This window comes from Ambystoma mexicanum, chromosome 3p (assembly GCF_040938575.1).
Source record: "Ambystoma mexicanum isolate Mex_15411 chromosome 3p, UKY_AmexF1_1, whole genome shotgun sequence".
NCBI lineage: Eukaryota > Metazoa > Chordata > Amphibia > Caudata > Ambystomatidae > Ambystoma > Ambystoma mexicanum.
The window spans coordinates 1263209963-1263236384 of record NC_090925.1 but is presented as its reverse complement, the minus strand read 5'-3'; the positions used below and the strand labels follow the sequence as shown (position 1 = coordinate 1263236384).

Here is a 26422-nt window from a genome sequence, read left to right as displayed (position 1 = left end):
GGAGTGAGGAGAACCGGTGGAGTGAGAGAAGCAGCTGAGCCTGAACGAGCTGAGGCCGTTGGGCAATAGTTGGGATCTTGGGGTTAGAGGTAAGTAAAGTCCAGTTCAAAGTTGGGTTAAGATGCATGCTGACCTGCCGCAAAGCCCACACAAATGTATTGCTGCACTAGGCGCACACGGGGGCAGGTGAGGTGGAGGGGGGCGCAAGGAGGAGGATTGGGGAGGTAAGGGGGGTGTGCAGCTAGACAGTGAAGCAGGTGGCCCTGAAGCTGGACAGGGGTGGTTATCAGTCGGGCCCTCCCACTGAGGAGCTGGAGAGGGGTAGGATGGGGAAGGGCGAGTGCGACACCTGAAGGGAGGGGTTCCAATGATTGGGATAAGCAATTTCAACTGCACCCTCGACCCTGCACTAGATAGATCTGACGAAAGGCAAAGGAAAAAAAGCACCACTGGCAAATGCGTGGAGTGCCTTAATGTGGGAGCTGGGTGGGAGCTGGGACTCACAGATATGGAGGCAGCTGCATGGGGAAGGGAGGGGTTACTCCTACTATCCAACCCTGCATGGTGTGCAGATGTGCATAAGTTACATGCTTACGGGCGTTGAGACATTGGGCGACTGTCAGAGCTGAATACAAGGCAAGGGTCCTCTCGGACCACACACCGCTGGTTGTGAAGTGGCAGAGAGCAGCGACTAAGCCTCCTATGCCAACGTGGAGACTAAGAGCAGAAGCACTACTGGATGAGCAGTTTAGAACCCATATGGGGGAGAGGATAGAAGAGGTTTTTGCCAAAAACCTGGGGAGCGTGAACAACACAGGAACCCTTTGGGAAACCTTTAAGATAGTGATGTTTATTGCTACCCAAGTCAACTGTAGTCCTTTTATCAGCCAATGAAGGATGAACAAGCAAGTTGAACTTCCCAGATTCGAACCTGTGACAGTGAGGTCAAACAGGTCTTAGTAATGGATCCATTAGCCCAATAAGCCACAAACCATCATGCTGATTAGAAGGTATAGGTAGATTCTATCACATTTTGTCCATCAAATTTTGCTCTAAATATATATTGGAGGGTGGGTTTAGGTTAATACATTGGGGGGTGTGGGGGTGATATCGGGGAGAGGAGCTGTGGGGAGTGGAGAGTGATCTTTCCTGCATACATTTGCAGCAAAAGGTTTATTTTTTATTTTATGGAAACAAATATTTGATGGAATCGCATTGGTCCAATTAGAACTCATATACTGGTCTGCAAAGTTCAAGTGAAAACGCAGTTGGGCATATGCCACAAGGGACCACAGACTATTGAATCTTAGTTATGTCGATAATATTAAAGTGGCTGGTCATTGTTCCCACCAAAGCAGATGAGAAACATACGTATTGGTGTAGTTTAATAAGCGTTGTAGGCATTCCTTTGTGTTTTTTTGAATATACACCATGTTCAGTTACAGGTTTGTACAGAAACAGTCAATCTTAGACCATAGCAAAGCACACCTAAGGTCAGCAGACCAAATCAAAGTGTTGGTTAAGGGCAAAACACAGAACATCCTAAGAACAAGCAATGTCAGACTACGAGAAAGATTAACCCCTTAACTTGAACTTCTAAGGTTATTATTTTAAGAGAATTAACATGGTTGTAGTTTCAAAAGGTAGTTGTGGCTCATGACTGGAATGCTTAAGCATATGATAGATCTCACTGAGCCCAGCCCTGCACTCTCTAGGGTGGTTTAAACTGGGTTGGCAGAGTTTTCTGCTCCAGACATGCCCAATACACATCCACATGGGTAGACATGCTTTTGGTGGATTTCAGGTACAGCCTGATTAGCTGGCTACAGAAAAGCATTATGTGATTTGTGGGCTTAAGCAAGGCATCTGGGAGAAACCTTGTGCATTTCTCATATTAACACCAAACTGCCAGAGGGCTTACTGTGAAGATGGGATGCTGCGTCTGAGGGCATGGTTTGTCCAATTTGACTTGACCCTGGCACTATATTCCTTGCCACTGTTTCATTTCAAAGACTGATGGAATCCCATCCTTGGATTTTTGTCCTCCCCCAGTGATACTTTCTGACTGGGCTGGTTGTTCCATATAGGGCCCATGTCTGGTTGTTGCTGTGCTACCATGCAAATTCCTTCAACACAAAGTGCTTTGAGGTAAGGAGTTGAGCTGGTCTGGATTGAAGTAGTAATGGGCTATCACTCCTCTGCCTCAGGTCCATCCTAGAATGCTTCCATCCATTGCGCCCCATCGTGGGACCATTTGTGATGGCTGGCTGCTGTTAGACCCCTCAGCATGCCAGGATCCTCTTGACTGGGTTCATCAGTTTTACTGGTTCCTTTTCAGTCTTCTGCTTGCCTACACATTATTCATCCGTCTGGGTACTGGACCTAGTTGTTTATTGGTTTCAACCCTTTCACTCCCACTTTGGACTGCATTCTGTGTCTAACATTTTCTCTTTCAGAAGCATGTGTTTTTGAGGTTTGGGGGGCGCAACTGCGTAACTTAATTTCTGGCATTGTGATTCCAGGATATTTGGCTTTAGGAGTGGGAAGGGTTTATATCAAGTCCCCGTTACTGTTTTTATACACACAATATTTCTGCTGTGTGTTGTGGTCTACTTTGAAGAACCCATTTAAAACTTCAAAATTACTAAATGTGTAATTTAAAGTGTATATTGATGATTATACCCACGTAGTATAGTTTCTTGGGTTTACTACTGGGACTAACCGGGCCAATCCAGCACCCTTTCTAGCCTCCTCTGAGGGAAGCAAAGACTGTTCTTCAACGACTACTAATGAAGAATGTTTGGACTATCCTTTGTGGTTACCCTATCGTAACCTTAGGAAAGATGTTTTCACAAATCGTACGAGATGGATGAGGAAAAAAACCCTAACACCATCACAGATAATTCAGAGGCACTGTGTATTTTCTTTGGAAGGTTTCCTAAAGTTAGCTAAGGAGCCACAAAGATATAAACCTCTCAAAATGCCCTTCTAACATGGGACACATTATCATTGCTGATCTTACCTTTGTTCAATTCCCCTTAGCAGAGTGATTGGCTGGACGCATGTGAACAAAACATATACCAGTTGGAAAAATACTTTTTGGTAAGCAAAGTTCATATTTTGCAGCGCATGACTATGTCTTAAACGTTCATTCTATGTATGGATTAGCAAACAGTATCTCCAACTGGTGGACGGTGTATAGAGCATTCAAGACCTTTCTCAGGGGCCTGCCCCTTTTGTGAATAGGCTTCCTTTTTGGTAGACTTTCCAAGCAGTTGCTCTATTAACTCAGCAAAATGGCCTTCTAAGAGTAAAAAGATTCTTTTAAAGTGTCCTTATTGCTTCTGGTTAAATCTTGTGGCTCTCACTTGCAGGATGACTTCCACCAAGCTAAAGCACTCAAGAATGTGGTTTCGACGTGCATCGTCTCTGACTAAGTTAATAGGCATACTTTGTAAGACTGCCAAGTTTGGGAGCGTGACGGGCCTCCCAGCTGCTCACTTCGCTCCACTGAAAGCAGTACACTAGACTGAAGCAAGTCTTATTACAGGTGTGTGGAAAATTGATTGAATCAGCCCTACCCTATGCTAACTACATTGGCTTGCCCTCCAGTCCAAGATACTATTCAAGACTGCATACATCAAATACAAAGCAGTCCCAAGTAGCACACCAGCCTACCTGGCGGCCAAGCTTCACATATCTGGTGGCACACGCTCCACACACAGTGATGGGAAGGATTTCTCTTTTGACAACTTTCCCTCCATAGTTCTAAGAACGCCCAAACATTTGGATTTGGTTTCTGAACCCGTCCCAACTTTACAAGGGAGTCAAGACTTTAGCTTCAATCCCCTAGCCTTTTGCTCATTGTTATGGGGGAACGGATCAGTCCATCAGTACTGGGAAACTGTTTCCATTTTGTCTTACTTTTTAGCCTGGCACACAGCATCTTACAATGCAGTGCAATGGGGATACTTTTGTATTACCCTTGTCTTGTACACTTTATTATTTTTATATGAGCCTAAAGACAAGCTGGTGGCAGCAAATATATTTTTACCCTTTGTTTTATTTCTAGTGTACACATTTGAGTTTACTGCATATGGCTACTATCGTGGCCAAGTCACAAGATTTTCGCTTGTTCTTTGGCCGTATTAGGGTTTGAATTTAGGATTAATTGATTAGGGGCTAAAACCAGTTCATAGGCCAGGCATCACCCAGGAAGCAGGAGCTACGGCTGTGAAACCAGGAGCAAATACCCAGCACACAGCAGATCTCACTAGCACATGAGATGCATACAGTAACTTTTTGTCCATTATGCATGATTCATTAGCACCCTTGGCAGGGGTGCAGGCCAATCGGGAAGCTCGGAACGCAGGCTGGTTTCTCTAGTGTAAGCCTGAGTACTCCCACCTTCCCCATACCGCCTTTAGCACCCACGAGTAACTACTTGCAGGTGTTATACGAGAAGTGAAATTTAAAAAAGAAAAAGCTTACCTTTCTTCTGTCCTCCGATCTACACCTGCATCACTCCTGATTCAGCTGCCCAGACTGAACAAAAGGGCAAGGGTTTTAAAATATATATATTTAGACTTTGCCCATAGCAGCTTTAGTAGCTTACCTTGCAGTTCAGTGCAGCGCAGAGCGTAGTCTATCAACACAACTTCCTTGTTAATGACATAGAAAATTGGCTTGGAAACTAAGGTGCTGCGACAAACCGCAAAGTAAATTCCTTTTTTAAAAAAAATTAAAAACCATTAGCACCCACGTAGGGAACTGCACAGGTGCTAATGGCCATAATGACTAGGAACCCGGCCAGTACCAGTTGGTAATCTCCCGGAGCATTTAAATGCGTTATAGATGTGTCCCAATTCTTTATTAGTATTTTCAAACACTCAAAGTTAATGTAACATATGCAGGTTTGTAAGGCACCAATTACCTGGGAAGCCAAAAGTAGCTCTGTTAGCTGTTGATTTCAAGCTAACCAGGCTCTCCTACGTTATAAGCGGGAGCTAAATATCTCCCAACTCCCCTCAATTTCGCACACCCTGCATATTGCTGTTTGGCCTTCTTCCTGCCTCACAAGGCCAGGAAATCCCATAGAAGGGCATGCACTTGTCCAGGAGTGTGTGAGAGTATGTGTGTGTGGCGCTCAGGAAGGGGGTGGGACTGTCTGGTCCCACTCCACATCCGCGGTGCCTGAAAGTCTGGGTGTGGGACATGAGTGAAACCAACAATAGTCCTTGATTGGACCATTGCTGGCTTTTTGAATGGTGCAGATCCCTACCATTGGTGGGCATGCTTCCAGCCAGGACTTTGTATAGGAAGAGGACTCCTGTAGGCATTTCTTCAGATCAGCATTGGAGCCAATAATCTTGTGTAAAAGAACAGCCGACTGAAGATCCGAAGAAGACTCGTTGCGTCTGACCCGATAAAGCCCTGTTGGACTACCTTATCTGCTAAGGCCCGAAGCAGTGCTTCAACCCCTGGACTGGTGGGACTATGTTCGAGGATCAAGTCTTGAGACTCCGAAAGTGTCCCTGAACCACTGGTGGACTGATCAGGATCTGGTGGGCTACCTTGCTAGAACCATTGCTGTTCTGCGTTTGCAACCAGAACTTCAGTCGTTGCCAGCTTGTGGTATAAGTCACCTTCCTGACGAATTTCTGCCTACTAGCTCAAATGGATCCGGCTGTGGAAGGTCTTCAACAGCGACTGGAAAGACGGCTGCAGTTGCCTTTGTGCAGTGGCTCTCGCTGCAACACGCCTTGTCCCACCCTGTGAAGTATCCTTAAGCGGTCTGCATTAGTGTTTTCTGAATTTCTCCATTGCCACAGGTTGCACTCTGCTCCTGGACCCGACCAGAAGAATCCTTGCACCCGCAGCTGCTGGCCACCTTTCACCACAACCAATGACGGGAAAAACAACCTCCACCAAGTCCAGTCAGCCAATCTAGTCCTTCGGGAAAATCAGAGTCAAGAGGATAAGTAGACGCAAAGAATTTGTCTCCACCTGTCCTCCAAAGGATAATACTGAGAACAAGTCCCTTCGTACCCTTCCATTCAACATTATTTTGATCTTCGTACCTGAGCAGTGAAACCTCAAAGATACAAACACATTTTTACTTACCAGTAACTTTGATGCATCTTTACTCTTGAACAATCACCAACACAAGTACTTTTCCTGCATCAGATACATTCTGGAGAGAAGCATCGACACTTTTGGGCACACAGCCCCACTCTTCCTGGGGATTGGAATTATGAAGCTAGGGCATATTTCTTGTCACTTGGATCCATCTTACTGCATCACTTGGCTTATTTTATTAATTGATGTCATTGAATGCATTTTAGAACCTATGTTAACTATATATATATATATTTATTATTGAGTGCTGTGCGATATCACCTGCTTGTTTAATTTTTTAGTGTGTGTTTTGGGCCTAGAATATAAATTTAGTATTTGTGTACATTCCTGTCTAAATTGAATTACTATGTGCTTCACTGTGCGGACTCATTGTGGACTCCTGATACCAGTGGCATTCCCTTGAGAATAGCATTCAGTGCTCTCCAATGCTGCCTTGATTGACTTTTGGCTAACCTTTCAGAGTTCCCTATTCACTATAACTAGGGTGGCCTCCTAAAATCTGTCCACCAGACCAGATTCTAGAAATCCATTTAAACAATCAACAAATCAACCAACCTGCTTGAAATACGTAGAACTCGGACGCAACGAGGACTCACAAATCAATCTTCCCCCCCCCGTCCCGCACCCACCCCCTCTGGAACTCAATCCTGGTAACGGCTCGGAGTGCCAACACAATTCTCCAGTTTCACAATCTCTTCAAACTTGGCTTTTTCAACAACACCTGACCAAGGTCTGATCTCAATGGACACACCTCCCGCAACTCATGTTACTGTTAAAAGATGCCAGCCCAAACACTGGCAACCAACACCCTGTATTGTTCTCTGCTGCTCGAGCTAGGTCCACGCTTTAAACAAAATAAAAAACTTCCTTCTGGTGGCGTTGTGGAGCAGCCCAAGATGGCTGCCTAGTCTTTCAGCTCCCTGCGCCTCGGCACCTATCTGCTCACATCTGCGGTCTCCAATACTCTACATGGTCATCGCCCGGCTGAGTTGCTTCCACCGTTGCACTGCGCACATTGTGCAAATTTGGGCTCGATCCGTCCACCCGGGACCCTGTTGTGGCACCCTCAGCGGTGTCGGGCCTTGTGCGCTCCCCGGCTGTCGCCTGACTCCCGGCTCCTCCCGCCTGGCTCGCCTGACTCCTCGATCCTGCTCCCGTCTCCGTGGCTGTTGAGGCGGCGGCCCCCGAATCCCACCCTCCGGAGGCATCGCTGCATTTGAAAGGGGGACCCGATACTGCTGCTGTGGCCTGCCGCTTCCTGCGGTGCCGAGAACCCGCGCCTGGCGGCTGCGGTCCGCACCGCCTTCTCTGGCACTGAGGACATGCAGGCTTTCACAGACCCCGCGACCCCGGTGAGTGGCGGGGAGAAACTCATACGGCGGTGCCTCCGATCTCTGCGACTGACTGTGGGGCCCCGTGTCCATTGCTGGCTACGCCAACCAAGTGACGTTGCCCCTCAAACCATTCCTGAACATATCCACAGCTCTCCCTGGGCCAGAGCCGCTATCTCTACTACATCTCAGTCCTGTTGACCCCTGGGCTAAAGACGAGCCTCTGGAGTGCAACTCCACATTGTGCTAAAGACGAGCCTCTGGAGTGCAACTCCACATTGTGGCCCTCAGCGCCTGGCCCCTATACAGAGCTGTGAATGGTTCCTGCCCCCCCCCCGCTTGGCGAGCCCCGATGTTGGTTGGCGCGGACCGGGCTGGCGCAACACGGATGGTCTAAACACTTCCAGCATAGCCATCATAGACCCATTTAACTGCTAGCTGTACCCAACACTCTTCCACTGCCCTTGGCTGCCACGGCGCGGCCTGCACCGCGCATCCCACTTCAGCCCCGTCACAGCTATCTCCCTGCACTGTGGCCCATATAATCTGCTGACACTGGGACATTGGCTCGAAACCACCCGCCTCCAACCCCGCCAAGTACGCCGTGACCTGTGGCCGCCTGACCACCACCCGTTCCTCCTGTGGGCTTGCACCACAACCAGACTTCTTCCTCCCGGGATGTCGAACCGCTCCAAAGGTGCTGCCATGGGGGGTACAATGGACAAGTTCGCTAAAGCGGTCCCGCGGACTGAGGCGGACCACACGTCGGCCCTACAAGAGAAGCCCGACGCCGATTCCCATCCTGGGGTGGTAGCGCCAGATTTTAAGGCACTGATGAAGTCTATGGCCAAAAACTTTGCCTCCTTTCATGAAAAACTTGATGACATTAACGCAAATGTTGCCTCACTCAAGACTCGGGTGGACCAGGCGGGTACTAGGATTACTGAGGCCGAAAGTAGAATCTCTGTCAACTAGGATGGAATACACATGCTCCAAGACACTGTGGCCTCCCTGTCGCGAGACATGAAGAGTGTAAAACCGAAATGTGATGACTTGGAGTCTCGCTCCCGCAGAAACAACCTGCGCATCATCGGAGTTCCCGAGAATGCTCTCAAAGGGCGGATGGAAGACAAGGTAGAAAAATTGCTCAAAGACCTGCTAGATAATCCGGCCCTCTCACCATATTTCACAGTGGAACATGCTCATCGTGCCCCATCACAGCCGGACAACAGCCCCAGGCCTGTGATCGCCAGAATACTCAACTACCGCGATAGAGACCTCATTCTCCAGCTGTTGCGTGAGAAGGGAGACCTACGACTTGAGGGCCACACCATCAGTTTTCCCAGACTTCTCAATAGCGGTGCAGCAGGAGAGGCGCCAATTCCTTGGCGTCAAAAAGTTGCTTAGGGAGCGCAACGTCCCGTATGCCATCCTTTTCCCGGAACGTCTCAAAATCACTTATAATGGCAAACTGTACTTCTTCACTGTCCCCGACGAGGCGGTGAAGTTCATTGAGTTGCAAATACTACTCCATGGTCCGGAGGGTGGTCGCTCCAATGACAATTGACCACAAGCTGTGTGCCTCATGGAGGCCCACCATGTCTGTTGATCCTTGATTTACAATGTGTTGATGGCAATGTAGTAATTTTCACTCAGTTAAATGGCTCCCTACCTCATACATTTATATCACGAACTGGCTGCGGTACGATAAACATATGTCATTCTTCCTTCTCAGTACCGTGAGCTGGCCATGTGTCCTTGCTCCTCCTGCTGGCTTGACTTGCTTGGAGGTGCTCGCTGCCTTTGGGAGCCGACCACAGAATCCGTTCAACGCAGTAACATGGCCCGGACAGCTTAGCTGCCCTATATCATGCTCAAAATGCCAGCCGCACGGCACCAGCACACCCAGCTGCAGTTGCAATGTTTAACTTACATTTTTTGTGGTTGCTGCTAGTGGGCACCTGTTGGGCCACGATACGGGCGGGATCCACGTTGGGTCCAGCCCACCGACTATCGCCACCTGGCGTATGTCAGTCCCATTGGTAGCAACTGTGTTTGGGGAGGTGGGGACTGCACTGCAAGTTGTGGGGGAGCAGTGAGGGTGGGGGGGGGGGGTAATGTTGGGGTTTGGTTACAAAGAAATGGCATGAGCAGTACACGACTTCAACGCAATATACCTGTGTGAAAGGTGCCCGCAAGGTACTGAATGGTAAAGAATATTACTGCAGGGATGTCCCATAAAACTGCACTATGACACTTAATGTCATGACGTGGAATGTCCGGGGATTGAGCAACTTCACCAAAGCTCGTAGAATAACCGCCTATGCCCAGAGACATGGAATTAAAATACCCCTCCTTCAAGAAACACATGCCCTGGGGCACCTAGTGACATACCTCGCCCCGACCTGGGGCACCAACAGGTATTACACAAAATATTCCACCCAGTCCAGGGAGGTACTTACCTTGGTTCATAAATCAGTCCAATTCTCACTGTGCACCGGCCACATTGAACCCGAAGGCAGATATGTAATCCTTCACTGCCTACTCGCCAACATGGAATGCCTCCTTGTGAACACTTACGCCCCGAACTTTGACGCCCATGAATTCTTCGACACAATCATCACCATACTTCTGAAATATATCGGAGTTCCAATCATATGGGGGAGGAGACATGAACTTAATCCTAGGCAATGAGCTCGACAGATCAGGGATTGCCCGTGGAGCCGCATCACGCGCAGCTAATAGACTTCATACACACATGGACATGTTGGGTCTCAAAGATGTGTGGAGAGTGCTCAACCCACTGGCGAGAGAGCATACCTTCTACTCACCGGTACATAACAGCCTATCTAGGATAGACATGTTCCTCATAACAGCTGGAATGGTGAGCAAGGCCATAGATATACAGATATTACTGCACACACTTTCGGATCACTCCCCGGTAACGTTGCGCATCACGTTAGGACAACGCCAGCGTCCCCGCTCCGCCTGGCGATTCAAGGCTGAGGCCGTCCGAGATATAGTTGGCAGGGCAGAAATTCTGGTGGATATTAACACCTTCTTTGACTCCAATATAAGACACGATACAACTGATGGGGTCCGGTGCGAGGCGTTCAAGGTCTTCATCAGGGGGATGTGCATTTCCAGGGATGCCGGAGCCCTCAAAGACATCAAGAATAGCTTGCAGCGGTCGGAAGCGAAGCTAAAAAGAACTCGAGAGGGAATACACCTCAGCCCCTTGCCCAGCCATACTGGCACAGATCAGGTCTGAACTCGAGACATTCAAAACTCACGCTCGCAGGGAGATTCAGTACTACGCCCTGCCTATGGCAGCCCGGAAATATGGCGAGGGAGACAGACCTGGGAGGACGCTGTCCAGACTGGTCCGTGCGGAGAGTGGTAGGGCTCGCATTGACTGTATCAAGGACGCTAGCGATGTCTTATGCTGGTCTGACCAACACATACTTGAGGCATTCACCGCGTTCTACACAACCCTATATGGCCCCCAGCAAGAACACAGCCCACAACATACAGACCTCCTGCTAGACCAAATCCCTATGACCCTCCTCTCTCGCGCAACCAGTGACCAACTTGAATCACCATTCACCCTTGATGAAATAACTGAGGCTATCTCGAACTGTCCAAAGGGCAAAGCACCAGGTCCGGACGGTCTCACGTCAGAGTTTTATCAGGAGCATGTCGCCATCCTAGCACCCAGACTCCTCGAGGTCTGGAACGAATCACTTGAGATGAATATTTTGCCCCAGTCCATGCGCGAGGCTATCATAACCGTTCTTCCCAAGCCGGGCAAGCCGCTGGACGAATGCAGCTCCTACAGGCCCTTGTCTCCAATCAACACAGACATGAAAATATTTGCCAAGATTATTGCGAGCAGGTTCCTTCCCATAATGACCCACCTGGTTCACCCAGATCAGAGTGGGTTCGTCCCCGGTAGATCCACTGCACTCAATATTCGCTGTTTATTCAATGTTATGTCCAGGATCGATCCCAGTGCAAGCGGTGTAGCAGTCACCCTTGATGCCCAGAAGGCATTTGATATGGTGTCATGGCAGTATATGTGGGCGGTTCTCCACAAAATGGGAATCGGCGCGCGTATGATATTTATCAAACTGCTTTATACAAACCCAGTAGCCAGAGTTCTGGTCAACTCTAGGGTCTCGCCCCCCTTCGCGCTAAGAGGCACCCGCCAGGGTTGCCCATTCTCCCCAATACTTTTGGCGCTTGCTATCAAACCCATGGCCGATGGTGTCAGAGACAAACATACACAAAAAGGTATACGCCTGCGAGACACCGGAGATAATCTCATTGTACGCCAACGACGTACTCCTTTATATCAGAGACCCGGCTGCCCACCTAGACCCGATCATACGTGATATAACGAAAATCGGCACATTTTCGGGCTTCACCATAAATTATGCTAAATCTGAAATGTTCCCACCCACGGTGGCTACCTCTCAATCACCATGCGAATTCCTCCTCCGCTGGTCACCAGGGGGTATCAGGTACCTCGGGTTCAGGTGTCCCTCACTAAGCCTTCACTACTATCTGACAATTATACGGCCGCGTCACAGCTCACGGAGACCCGAATGTGCAGATCAACATCTCTATGCTGTGAAGGTAAAATAGAGTGAGGATATCTAATGACTGGCAGGCAAAAACGATTTTGAAAGTAAACTAGACTGTCGCCAGATGATTGGGATATCAAGCCCCAAACCTCTAGTACTTAGCGGGAAGGGATTTCAGGACACGTAGAGTAGGATATGGATAGGCAGGGAAAAGTCAGAAGACATAACAATGGATTGCCAACATAAACTAGGAGACTGCAGGTTTCTCAGAATAATCAACTACTAAAATGCCTTAAGTAAAAGAGTGAATAATTCAAAGTATCACCGCAGACAGTGAGTGAATTACATGTGGACGTCCTTCGTTACCTAAATAGGTTTAATAGCACAAGGATCACAGAAGGAACAATCTTTGTTTCACGTTGGGTCATAAGTATGTGGTATGAGCAAGAGTATAGAAGGAGGATGTGAACTGCAAGAAATGTGCCTTCTTGCCTACCATCTGTGCAGATCCTATTCCACTCAAGACCATCCTTAACCACTCCCCTCGAGCCCCCCTCCACAGGACTATAGCTGCTGGCCATGTCCATGCTAGCGTCCTTGGGGAGACAGGACACTTACGTGGGACGAATGCTGCTGCCATCTTTATTGACAGGGGCATTAGACTTAAGCAGCTGTATGCAACAGTGAACATTCCTGCTGGTTGAACACTGACAGGAACCTGAACAAGGCCCAACAAGGCTGAAACACGTGTATGGGGTTGCTTTTGGTACGCTTGTTCAGAGAGGAATTGCCATAGCATTTCGGTGCTGGACTGCCCATGTGGGCGGGACAAAGACTGATATGCAAATCGATATTTCCCATCTGTGAAAGGTACAGTGAGCAAAAAGCGTGTGCTGCAAACTCTCATCTCAGAACAGGTTATCATGCCATGTTCTTTCTGGAGAGGAGCGCCTGCTACCTTTTTTGACCTCACCACTCAAGACCATCCTTAACCACTCCCCTCGATCCCCCTCCAAAGGACTATAGCTGCTGGCCATGTCCATGCTAGCGTCCTTGGGGAGACAGGACACTTTTACGTGGGACGAATGCTGCTGCCATCTTTATTGACAGGGGCATTAGACTTAAGCAGCTGTATGCAACAGTGAACATTCCTGCTGGTTGAACGCTGACAGGATTTTGTTTTGTGAATTGCGTGAGGACACCTACTTGTTGTGCCCGACACTGCGAGCAGAATCAGGCTCTTGTCGGTGCTGCCGCCGCGCTTCCTGGAGGAGGCGGAGACTGGTCCACGTGACTCATCACGTGACCGCTACTCGCCACAAAAGACCGAGGCTGCCGCCCGTGCGCGGATTTGTTTTGTGAATTGCGTGAGGACACCTACTTGTTGTGCCCGACACTGCGAGCAGAATCAGGCTCTTGTCGGTGCTGCCGCCGCGCTTCCTGAAGGAGGCGGAGACTGGTCCACGTGACTCATCACGTGACCGCTACTCGCCACAAAAGACCGAGGCTGCCGCCCGTGCGCGGATTTATTTTGTGAATTGCGTGAGGACACCTACTTGTTGTGCCCGACGCTGCGAGCAGAATCAGGCTCTTGTCGGTGCTGCCGCCGCGCTTCCTGGAGGAGGCGGAGACTGGTCCACGTGACTCATCACGTGACCGCTACTCGCCACAAAAGACCGAGGCTACCACCCTTGTGGCGTTAAGCCCGGTGGACTAAAGCCCAGCTACTGTTGTGCAGCTGTTGTGCGGATGGTAGCGAAGTGATTCTGCTAACGACTGGTAGACTCTGTTGATTTTTATTTTTTAACTATTGTCAGGTTTTTACTTTTTTCAATTTTAGACCATCTCTCTTGTATGTCACAATATTGTGGTTTTTATAGGTGTAGTATATTAATTGCTGATTCGCTTTAAAATGTTCACCTTGAAGTCAGGTATGCCCTCTGATAGTACTAGAGACTCAATGGTGCATCGGTCTAGTGAAATGCAGAGTTCATCGGCTCAAGCATCTCCCCTTCAAACACTTTTTAATAAGAATACTCCAAAAACACAGGAGAAGCCTAAAAGTGGCACACGGGTGTCAAGAAAAAATATCATCTTGACACCAATTAGTAATAGCCCTAACCACAATGATATACGTAATTTTTATGAAAAAGTACAAAGTGGGAGAACTTTGAATGAGCCAATGAACCTGTCTCTTCCGGTGGCCAAAATCGCAAAATTGGACACACTTAAATCAGCTTTAACTGATGCGAATTCATCTGTAAATCTTTTAAATAGTGCTATTCCTGCTTCCACTTTAAGTACTACCATCTCAGATCAGAAGTTATTAACTGCATCACACTCCCCTACAAGAAATTCTAAACCTATTCCAACCTTTGCCACAGTTTTAGAAGAATCAATGCAAGAGAGTGAAGACCCATTAAACTCAAATCTTATTGCAGTACATGAAACATCAACTTTGAATGACTCGGTGGCTTCTGTAATTATTGAAACTGTGGGACATGTTAGTCCCGTTAAATCTCCTTCACCCTCTCACTCTGATCCCATTGATTGCAGGGATCTAGAAAGCTCGAGGGCTTCAATTAAGATCGATTATGCCCAACCCTGCACCTTGGACTCAACTAGAGAGGACGAGGAGTCTTTTTTACAACCAACACCTCGTCGCTGTCTAGCTACTGATAGGAAAGAACAAGGCAGTCCAGCAGCTGCAAACCCGGCCCTTTTAGAGGTCACCCTGGCGGCAATTAATACCACTATATATAGCTTATTTAAGCTTTTTGATTCTTTGGAGCAAAAAATAATTGCTCAAACAAATAAGCTTAACACCATTAGTGAATGGATGAAAGTTAGTACAGTGAAATCCAATATAAATCCTTCTCTAAGAAACTTGGAGCAAAGAGTTTCTCTTCTCGAAAAATATGTTTCATCTCAGCAAGTTTTGCTCGAAAATCCTGGTGCGTCTATTATGCATCGTATTCACACTTTGGAAGCCGCCAGTGTAGCACCCGTGAGCTTAACCTCTGCACTACCAACATTTTCTAATGTCATTCGACCAATCGAGTGTGCGGAAAACAGCAGGACTGCAAAAAATAATGAGTCTTGGATTAGCATAGACTCTCCAGCTATGAATGCCATTCAACATACTGATAACAATAACTCACGCGGCTGTCCCAAGCCTAATCTTCAAAGGAATAGCCGCACAACGGCGACCAATAAAAAACCAAAAGCTGCAGCCACTAAGATTGGCTCTAAAAAACAGCTTCAAAAGTGTCCCCCGGCAGAAGTCCAAAAAATTAATTCTTGTATTCCGAGCATATCTATAGATAGTGGTGCTGATACTATACAGCCTGAATTAGACACTACCCCGAGTGTACCCTCGGTAATTAATGCTACGTCATGTATTTCTTCGATTCCACAAGTGGCCCCTAAGGAGGCTTTAATCCCGCCCGTGGAATACGATCCCCTGAATGAGTTGGTAAATTTATTGTTAACAACTTCCAACAAGATACAACCTTCGCCTTTTGTGCAGACGACTTTTTCCGCACATTTACAACCAACTTTAAGTAGGGAAGTCAAGCATGTTCAAACAGTTGACCCATTAGCAGGCAGTACCGATCGTTTAACCTCATTAAGAGCTGCGGTAGATTCTTACTTATTAAAAAGAATCACAGAGGCTCTGCCAGAAATTTCAAGTGACAGAGCCCTTTCTTCTCAGACACATAAGCCACATAATGAGAATGTTATTGAAGCCCCTTCTTGTAACAATAGATCTGGCACTAGTCTAAATCAGAATCCACTTCCAGGAAATAGTTGTTACAAACAAGATATTGCAAAAGAAAACATTAGAACGAACTCAGAAACTGGCAAAGCTACTGACAAACATCACACGGTTGATGTTAGTACTGCATTGTCAAAGAAGTTCAGCTTGTTTCATACTTTAATTTTGAAGTGTCGAGATTTATGTCGGGCTAGTGTCCTCAATATCTTTGGAGATATTGAAGGTTTGGATGCTATTGCTTCTTCTGACATAAATCAAATAGAGTTCTTGTGTGATAAGAATCTTTCCGTAGTAAGATTGTGGATTAATCTGGATTAGTCTGCAATACTATTTGGAATGCAAGAATGGAATTATTCAATCTTGGATTCTTGTTAGCTCAAGATCCAGCACGCCAACCTTCTAATGAGTTAAGTAACAAAGATTCTTCAAAATTCAAACCACAATTAGCATGTGGTTGTAACTTTTGTACTAATGACTTACGTATAGGCGTGTCGGCTTCTGTCAATCATAACTCATAACCACTAATAAACTTGCCTCCTATTGAAATTTCACTAGCCTGCTGGAACACCCGAGGTTCCGCCCATTTGCAATGGACATTAAATAATCAATTGAATATATATGACATTGTAGCATTACAAGAAACATGGTTACTAAAGCCCCCCGTCTGGGATGACCATGAGCTCAGTCTACTTCCAGCTGAACATAGTGGCAAAGGTAGACCCACTGCCGGTCTATTAGTTGCGGTGAAAGTAAGCAAGGGTTATAAAATCTTCCCCTGGCGAGCGCCAAATAAATACATACAATTGGTCAAGATTTCCTTTCAGATGCACACATATGCCCTCATTAATGTGTACAGAAACCCTGTAGGCATCACTGATGAAAACTTTTACACAGCTCTGTCGTCTCTTTTTGAATTGATCTCTATTCAGGGCAATATTTCTGGAATCCTTGTAATGGGTGATCTAAACTTTTCATGTGTCGAGCATAATCCAAGGAAGTAAAAATCGCAATGGAGTAAGGTGGATGTCTTTTATGAAAGATCTAGACTTAAAAATGGTAAATGGCACAATTATAGGAGATATCCCCTCAATGAACACCTGGGAGCGAGGTAACTCAAAATCCACAATTGATTATCTTTTTATATCTAACAATATATTTGTGAATGCCTCTAAATTTGTCGTTGTAAAACAGACAAGCAGTGACCACCATCTCCTAGCGCTATCTTGGTCAGTCCCAGCGATAGATTGTCTAAAAAACGCACGCTATTATAAACAAACCTTGGCAGTAAATAATGGTAGAAATCGATTTAAGTGGTCTACGAATAAATTGTTGGCTTTGAATGAAGCAATTTTACTAAACAATCAAAGAGCACAAGGGGCTACGTCCTATATAGACGTTCTAAGTACCTTTGCAAATATCCAGCCTGTTCACAACTGGCCGCCGAGAAGTCATGTTCATGGGTTTGATATGGCTCTCTATGAAAGAAAGAAAGCCCATCGCAAAGAGATCAGAAAGCTTCGAAAATTACCACTATTTGAACAAATTAAAGCGGTCAGGTCTGCCAATACAAAATATCGAAATTGGGCACGGACAAGGAAAGCCGCACTATACCAACTAGATAGTGAAAGGTTTTTACAAATATGTTGTAATAAAAACTCTAGTTTAATCTGGGAACTGCTGAATAAATGTAGCACAGCTCCGCAAGCGTACTTCCAACTTAATGGCGTTCCTGAATCTGTATGGATTAAACATTTCTCCACTTTATATGACGATCCTAAGATGAGTAGCTACATTTATAATGGCAGTGCTGCAAGATGTTGGGAGCTGCAATGCACTGAAAATATCATCCAGTCCCTTATTAAAACAGCGTCCTCGTCAAGAGCAGCAGGCCTTGACGGACTTACCAACTGGATGTTTAAACAAAACATAAATGAATGGGCTCTAATCCTTAACAATGCATTTCATCACATTTTGCAAACCAAATGTTTACCAGACTCTTGGCGCTCGTCCGTGATTATCCCGATTTATAAGAAGGGTGATCGCATGGACGCCAAAATCTATCGCCCGATAGCGTTATTGGACGCTCCTGGGAAGTTGTTCACCAAGCTGGTATTAAGAGATTTCAATCTCTGGTCATCTGCAGCCTGTCAACGTGACCCAGCACAAACTGGTTTTGTGGCTGGTCTGGGTACTAGTGTTAACTTACTTACCTTAAATGCTATTCGACAACAAGCACAGTGTAAGAGACAGCCTAGATATTGTAACGCTCACCTGGTTCCCTCGGAGGCGCTGGTCTTGGGCTGGGCGCTGCAAACGTCTTCAAAGTTAGGCGTAGGGTTCGTTTGGCTCCCGGATTTGGCCCCTTACTCACCGAAAGCTTGACCTGCAGAGTGAGGTGTCTGCAAGTGGAAAATCAAGGTATTAGTGGCTGGAAGGATGGGAGAAGTTCCTAGCCCCTCTCTCCCTTTCTCCCCGTGGTACTCAGATGATTGTTGTGCTCACCTTAAGTAAGTGAATGCTGAGCTCTCCATCCTGCGTCTTGTGCAGGGGCGCTGGGTCCAGTTACTTCACTGGATGTGAGTTCCGCCTCTTGATTGCAGAGGGTAGGTGAGAGCGATGCCGCCGTTTTGCTGCACGAGCGTGACTTGTAAGTATTAAAGTTCTCTTTGGATTGCTCTCTTTAAATGTCTTTTTCCTTATGTCTATGTCTTTTGCTTTTAGGATGCTGTCGATGCCAAAGAAGATGCTCTCCCAGATTCGTGGCAGAGAGCGTAACAAGAAGATGGTGAATTCGAAGGCACGTAAGTAGGAAGACTGCTTTAGGGCCGTAGAATGCACCTTAATGTCCCCTTTTGTTTTTACAGGTGCCGGAATGCAGCGCGAACAAAGTTGGAGCAAGCGCAACACAGGTAAGCAGTATTGTAACTGAACGTTACTAACCAATGTTCTTTGTCTTTGCAGGCCCGATGCCCGACGCGGAATGCAGAAAAGAAAACGACTTGGATGCTGCCGATGGCTCGGGTGAGTTGAAGCGCTAACTTTGCCTTTGTCTAACCTGTGCCTTTTGTTTTGCAGGAGCTGCTGAAGATTGAAGATTGGTTCCCAGCAGGTAATTTTCGTAACTACAGGATCCGGAGCTGAAGATTCGCTGGAGCTGACACGGTGAGCGTCCTGCTGCAGATGCAGAATAACGCGAAGCATGTGGTACCAATCGGGTGTGGTTTAAATAGCCCATTGGAGTACTTAGGTGTCTTCTTCCACAGCAGCCCCGCCCAGGTAAAAGAGTTCCTGCTTCCAGAAGAGTTCCAGCATCAGTGATCCAGGGAGTGGTGCCTGCCCCACCCAGAAAGAAAAGTAGTTCCTGTTAGAAGAGAGTAAAGCATCATCTGGCTGGTAAGTAAGCAGCATGGTCTGCTTCAGGTAGGTTCACCCAAGCACTTTTACACTTGATATGAGCCCGGCGCTTCCTGTGCCGGGACGGGTCCTTACTATGAGCCTGGCACCACCGGTGCCAGGACAAGGTCCAAAAGGTCCCTATTGGGACTTGCTGGTGCCGATAAGGCATGTTATGAGCCTGTTTCCAAGGGTGTTGGGTAGGTCCTGACTCCTTGAAAGCAGTGGTCATGACAGAAATTTTGCATTTGTGGATTTACATTCCGCCTTTGATTCGGTTTCAAGACCTAAACTTATTAACAAATTAATCAAGGCGGAGTGTCCCCCTACTCTTATAGATATCATTTTCGCATTGCATTCAAAAACTAAGATCTTTGTAAGATTAAACGCTGAAGGTCTTTTATCCCCCCCTGTTCATACGTATAGAGGGTTAAAACAAGGATGTAGCTTAGCGTCAGCCTTGTTCAACTTCTTTATTAATGATGTCCGTTGGATTTTTACTAAAATAGCGGCTGATGCCCCAATGCTAAATGGCGTTAAGATTAGTGCATTATGGTATGCAGATGATCTTGTGCTTGTGTCAAAAACATCTAGTGGCCTACGTAATCTTTTGTCAGTACTTTGCAGCTATTTCAAAGAAAATGAATTAATTGTAAATACTGCCAAAACACAGATTGTCACGTTTAACCCTAAAGGTTTACGCAAGCATTTGTTAGAGTGGCAAATTGAGACAATTCCCATAAAGATAGTTCCAAACTATGTTTATTTGGGTGTTATTTTTGACGGTTGTCCTACATTAAATTCACAGCTGAATAAAATTAAACAGAAGCTAACTATGGCAATTTGTCAGACTCAAATAATTGTATCCAAGTATGGCAAATTCTCACTTAAAGCAGCCCTTCTGTTTTGGAATCAAAATGTTGTTCCAACTATTCTTTATGGTCTGGAAACGCAAATCTTACCAACTGGATTTCTTAACCAATTAGAAGCCAAATTTTGGCGAGCCATTCTGCATTTACCACAATGTATTCCTGGGGTGATGATGCGTTATGAATTGGGCTTAATTTCATTAACTGCCCAACATAATTGGCGCTTATGCGCATTATTTCGTAAATGTTTGCTCTCAACACAAGACAACTCTGCCTTGTCATCTATCTCCAGTTACATACTAAACTCAGCAGAAATGTTCCCGAAACAGTGGTCCTCAAATGTTCTCTCTATCATGGTAAAGGCCGATATTTCACTGAGCCTTTTATTAGATCAGCCAGAGAGAGCAAAGAAGAAAGTCCACATGACGGACTGGATTGAGACCCGAGTAAAGTGTTTAACCTATAAAGATTTTGATCCTGCAATATTTGGACCTAAAGCTTATAAAGTCACTGCCTCGTACCTGTGCTTGGCTCCCTCCTCTGCTATTAGATCTGATATCCTGAGGCTGCGGTTTAATATCTGGCCTACTAGGGAAGTTAAACTAAGAAGGAGACAAATCACATCAGACCTCAATTGGTGCAGGTTTTGTCAAAACATATCAATTGTTGAAACCTTGCAACATTTATTATTGGAGTGCACAGCCCCGGAACTTTCGAGTTTAAGAAACATTCACTTTGCTAAATATGTTGTGTATTTTGCTCAAATAGACCCAAGTAACAGATGGGTCGCTCTGGCTGCAACTGAATGTATGGGCATAAGGATTGCCACCATCAATTTTTTAAAATCTCTAAACATGGACTGACTGATATACATCATGTTAAATTGCCAATACTCTTAAATTGTGAAATTTTGACTTGGAAGATGGTTGTAATTGTAAATGGTTGTTTTATTGATTTATTGCTCTTATTTATGAAAGAATGGATTTTTGTAATATGTATAAAACTGAAAAAGTTGCTGTAATGCAACTATATTCAATAAAAAAAAAAAAAAAGAAACTGTTCAGCAGGGCAGGAAGACGCCCCCATTGTTTCAAGTCAGTTTTGCTCTCCATCATCAGAAAGGAGCTCAAGACCCTTGTCTTCAATGAGCACATTCACAGAGCATAACACCCTAATCAACCCCACCTTTAATTACTGCTCCTGTTGCCCAACTGTAATGTAACACATCAACGGTGTAACGTTGCACTCTGTGTAATCCTACCAACCTCTGATGCAGAGCACCCAATTGGTAGATCTGAAAATAAATAACCAACTTAAATTTTTCTTTTTTAAATTTTTTTTTAAATCAGTAACGTCTGCAATTACTTTACATGAGAACAGATTGACAGGGGCTCCTCAATAAAGGCATGTTTAGACCAACCATATGTCAATACCCACTTTCAGGAATAGTGTCCATTGAAAGATTAGACTCCTTTTCCCTACTCCAGACCTACGCTTCCCATTCCCATGTTCCCTTCTTTTACTTGTACAGCGCACCACAGCTTTCTAGCCAGGTTTGAACTACATAAATCAGTTGAGAGTTGTATCCCTGTCTGTTATATCCGTTGCGCCCTGATGCCTGCGGGCTCCGGCACATTATTAACAAATAAACAAACACTGTATTAAAAGAAATAAAATACACCAACAATGTAGGGTTCTGAATGGTATTTCATCAGGAAGGGTGTATTCACTCCATTTCAAGTCAAGCACGCACTTTGCTGGTTTTTACGAAGGTCATTTGTTGGCACGATTATGTTTTGGGAACTGGGAGGATTGCTTCAAGTGGTGCGACAATGGCTTGAGTAGGGATGTGAACGATTAGGTGAGCTGGGATGCCATTGGAATCTGCAGAACAATTTGGAAACGCTCAAATCGGGTGTCACATATTTATGATTGCAAAACGTAGGCACATGCTCATTAATGGATCACAGATTTTTAGAAGGGCGTGCTCTTCGCCCATAACTGAGAAGTTGAAGCTCATTACCAAAAAGAACATATAAAGGTAAAGAAATAGAAATATCTACCAACACTTTCTTTGTGCGGGTAATTCAGACGAGGGATTACTCTCCAGCCCATAATTTGAATGATCAAAACCTCGTCATTGAATCGGATTTTACAAATTACACAGTTCATAACCAGATGGAACATATAGAGCGCACACTGAGAAAATGTCGTCATAAATGCCTGATTGATCCAAGAACTCATTTCGGAGGTGGTTAATTGAAAAAGAAAAAAAAAGCAGGTGTGGGCAAGAAGCAAGTGTCTAACAACTGTACCCCACCACCTAGTTCCCGTTGGGATTAATAATCTGTAAAAGGTGCACTGCCTCAAATACCTGACCATCTTGAGTAATGCCAAGGCAGGGAAGCTTTTGATCTGTTTATTTACAAAGGTATTGGACTGCAGCCCAGTGCAAGTGGTGGAAGAGGAAGACATCCAATTCAGATGGCCGAAAGGGAAAATAAAAGCAATGTGGCCTTCCACTTCGAACCTCCCTGCCAACGTGGCGTACGGAATTGATGCCTCTGCTGCCTTCTACAGGTCCGTGAAGCATAGGGGGTGTTCCATCGCAGGGAAATCTAATGGGAAGCAGCATCTGGCACATAGACTTGAGCTCCCCTGCGTGTGACCCAAGATGGAGGGCAAAGGAAGAGTGCTTACAGTAGGCCATATCGGGTTTCGTATTTGGAAAGCAAGTTCTTGCATTTCCCCATCTCTTTGCGCAGCTCAGCCACCTCTGTGCGCAAGGCTGTATTCTCCTTCTCCAAGAAGGCAGCTCGTACTGTGATCTGATTCTCCTTCAGTCGCCTAGCATCCCGGGACCGCTTGGCTGCAACATTGTTCTTCTTCCGCCGAGACCAGTACTTTTCATCCTGCAGAGAAGAAGGTGGCAAGGCGAGAGGAGGTGGTGTTAGCAAAGTAACAACACAGTGGTTTGGAGACTTTGAGGCATTTCTCGGATTGACACAATAAGAGATTAACATCAACATGTGAGTTGCTAACGACAAGGAATTTAACCATGTTGGAAAACAATAAATATAAAAAATAAAGAGATTGGAAGGGCTTCAAAACACCAGAGTGTCTTACTGCGTTGGTCCCAAGAGCAGGAGCGAAAGACAGTAAGATATTACATTGGAGTGATAGCATGGCAGATGAGTGGGGTATGCAAGATGGTTAGTTCATGCCTCACATTCTTGGTTTCAAATGTCCATTGGAAGTTCACAGCACAGAAATGGTACAATTAAGCCTCACGGAGCTCTCACATCATAATCTTATTTAGCTCACAATATTGGGCTAATGTTGATCTAGGATTTTAAATGCCAAATAGAGGTAAACAGATCAAAAGTATTTGATTTGTACCCAGAGAAAGCATTCTTAAAATGACGGTTTGCACTGCGGGCCTTTGGCTTATGACCAGTGGTCAAAATGTACAAATACAGTTGTCCCATCTGCCTCAACTGCTCCTCACTCCTGATCTTGTGACCAACAATGTAAGGTAGGGGGGGACCCCATTTTACAGCAATTACAGACGGTGGAGACAACTCCTGGCTCCCCACCTCGCCCAACCTTAATTAGGAACCTTAAAATTCCCCATCTATATTATTGCTGAAATGTGACGAAAAAAGCCCATTTTATGGGGTTCGCAGGGCTTGGATTCAATGTTTTGTAACAATACCCGTTTAGGTAGGAGGGTGTGTGTATACATAGGTGGGTGTAGGTAGGAGTCTGTGTGCACGTGTGCAGATATGCAGGTGGGTGGGTGATTAGATGTGTGATATTGTCTGTTAGCCAAAACTATGGCATTTAAGTATAGATAGGTAGATAGGAGGGAGATGGTAAGTGAGGAGGAACTTCCAAGATTGTGTTTTTTTTGACTGCCCATGGTCTTGCTCATCTCCAAATATTCTCAACCACTGCCTGTCCCTCTCCTCCCAAAACACATTCTCACATTTTAAAAATTCTCCCGGTGCTAGCTCAAAGCATTTTCCTGCGAGTTAATGGCTTCATTGCACATTTACAGGAGTTACTTGTGTAATAAAAAAAGGACTTAAACAAGTGTGCATTCAGCCACTTACAAGTGTTTCCTTTCATCTGTGCCTTGCACTAAAGTACTGTTAAAAACAAGCACTGGCAAGGCAGTTTTGGGCGTGTGCATTGGTATTATGGATACTCAGACAATTTTCAAGCTGTTGCCATTTCATGAACAAGTAACATAATGGTAGTGCCTGGCAAATGCCTATCCCAAACCTACACCCGTCAAAAAGGAACAAGTTACTTACCTTTAACTGTTGCTCTCCATGGGTCTTGCATGGATTAACATGCTCATGAATATTCCCCGTCGTCAGGCTGGGAATCCTCGGTAAAGAAAAAAATCTGATTCAGTTTCACTTCTGAACGGTCGTTCTCCTACAACCAATCACTGGTCCAGCCAATGACTGCCCTCTACCCAAGACCCTCCTCTGGCAGCCATCTTTGGATTTGGTAGCACGTAAACTGGCAGTAGGACCAAGAGAAGAGCCGCAGAGGAGTAGGCGGGAGGGTGCACATGTGAATCCATACCAGGCCCATGCTGGAGAACAACACTTACAGCCAAGTAACTTGTTCCTTCTCCAGCATGGGGTCTGGCAGGGATTCAAATGCTCATGAAAAAATACCTAGCAGTACACACATGCACAACCACGGGAGGTGGCAAGGCTCAACATTAAGCATCTCAACATTAAGCATCTCTTACCTCCTCACCAGGCTCACCTTCAAGCGAACAGGTTGCGCAGTACTGCTTGGCCAACACTGGACTCCTCCCTGGAATCCCAGTCGGTGCAGTAGAATTTCGTGAAAATGTGCGTGGACCTCCTCGTAGCAGCCCTGCAGATGTCCAGCAGGGGCACAGAGAGGAACGCCGTAGTTGCAGCGATCGCTCTTGTCGAAGGGGCTCTCGGACGGCCAGGCAACGGTCGGTTTGCCAACCGGTGACAATGGATGATGCAGTCAGAGAGCCACCTGGAAATGGAAGCCTTGGAGAGGGCCTTCCCATGGTTCACAGGGCCAAAGTTCTGTCTTCCGAAAACACTTTGTGCGGTCCACGTAGAACTTCAGCGCTCTAGCCACATCCAGTGAGTGCAAAGTCCTGTCCACCGTGACAGGAAGAAAACAGCTAACACCAATGGCTCGTTGAGATGGAAGTCCGACGGCACCTTGGGCATGAAGGAGGGGTGCGTCCCGCAGCACCAAAATGGTCTCGTGGTTTACAAGAGAGGGCCTGAATCTCTCCCATTTGTCGTGCGGAGGTGATGGCCACAAGAAACGCTGTTTTCCACGATAAAAACTTCAGTGGTGCCGACTGCATGGGCTCGAACGGGGGACCCATGAGCCTAGTCAGCACCACATTGAGCTCCCATGCCAGGGCTGGATGCTTCACTGGTGGGAACGAACGGAAAAGTCCTTTTATGAATTCCTTGACCAGGCGGGGTGACCAGAACGACGACCGCCCGGAGTTCTGGTGTAGCGGGAGATAGCCACCAGATGAACCTTGATGGAAGTATGGGCCAACCCTGCCTTGGCCAGCAACAGTAAATACGGCAGCACCTGCGGGGCCGTAATCCGTAGAGGGTCAAGTTTCTGTGCACAGCACCAGACGGCGAACCTCTTCCACTTATGTCCGTAACATTTCAGTGTAGCCAAAGCTCTGGCCTTGGAAAACACTTCCTTGCAGTCCGCCAGGAGATCATATCCAAACTCTAGCGCTGCAGGAGCCAGGCCCTCAAGTTCAGCAACCCTGGGTCGTGGTGCAGAATCACTCCTCCTACCCTGGCGAGAAGATCTGCAACCGCCGGAAGCTTGACTGGAGGGGACCCTGACATGTCCAGGAGGTCCGGGTACCATATCTGCCGCGGCCACGCTGGTGCAACAGGGATCATCCTGCACCGGGACCGTGTGAGTTGATTGATGAGTCGCAGAAGCAACATCAACGGGAGAAATGCATAGAGGAACAGGCCGTCCCAGGAGAAGAATGCATCCCCCCATGCTCGCCGGCTGGGGAAACCTGCTGGCGAACCTCCGGCACTTGGTGTTTGTCGCCGTTGCAAACAGATCGATCTGGGGATTGCCCCATCGTCGGAATAGAAGATCCACTTGGTCCCGCCGAATCTCCCACTCGTGGCACGAGCGCAGCTCCCTGCTGAGATAGTCAGCCATGGTGTTCTTCACTCCTGCCAGATGAAATGGGACGAGGAACATCTCCTGGGTGACAGCCCATCGCCATAGGTCCTGCGCCTCTTTGGAGAGTGCTCG

General features: G+C 46.5%; 1 protein-coding gene across 2 annotated transcripts in view; it reads right to left on the bottom strand.

Annotated features, from left to right (window-relative positions):
- The window catches only part of TEF (TEF transcription factor, PAR bZIP family member), a 264441-nt gene that overhangs the window by 9789 nt on the left and 228230 nt on the right, over positions 1-26422 (bottom strand). For both annotated transcript variants that reach the window (XM_069652756.1, XM_069652755.1), the window contains exon 4: positions 22796-23007. In XM_069652756.1, the coding sequence (XP_069508857.1) occupies positions 22796-23007 (212 nt within the window). The remainder of the gene's footprint in view (positions 1-22795; positions 23008-26422) is intronic.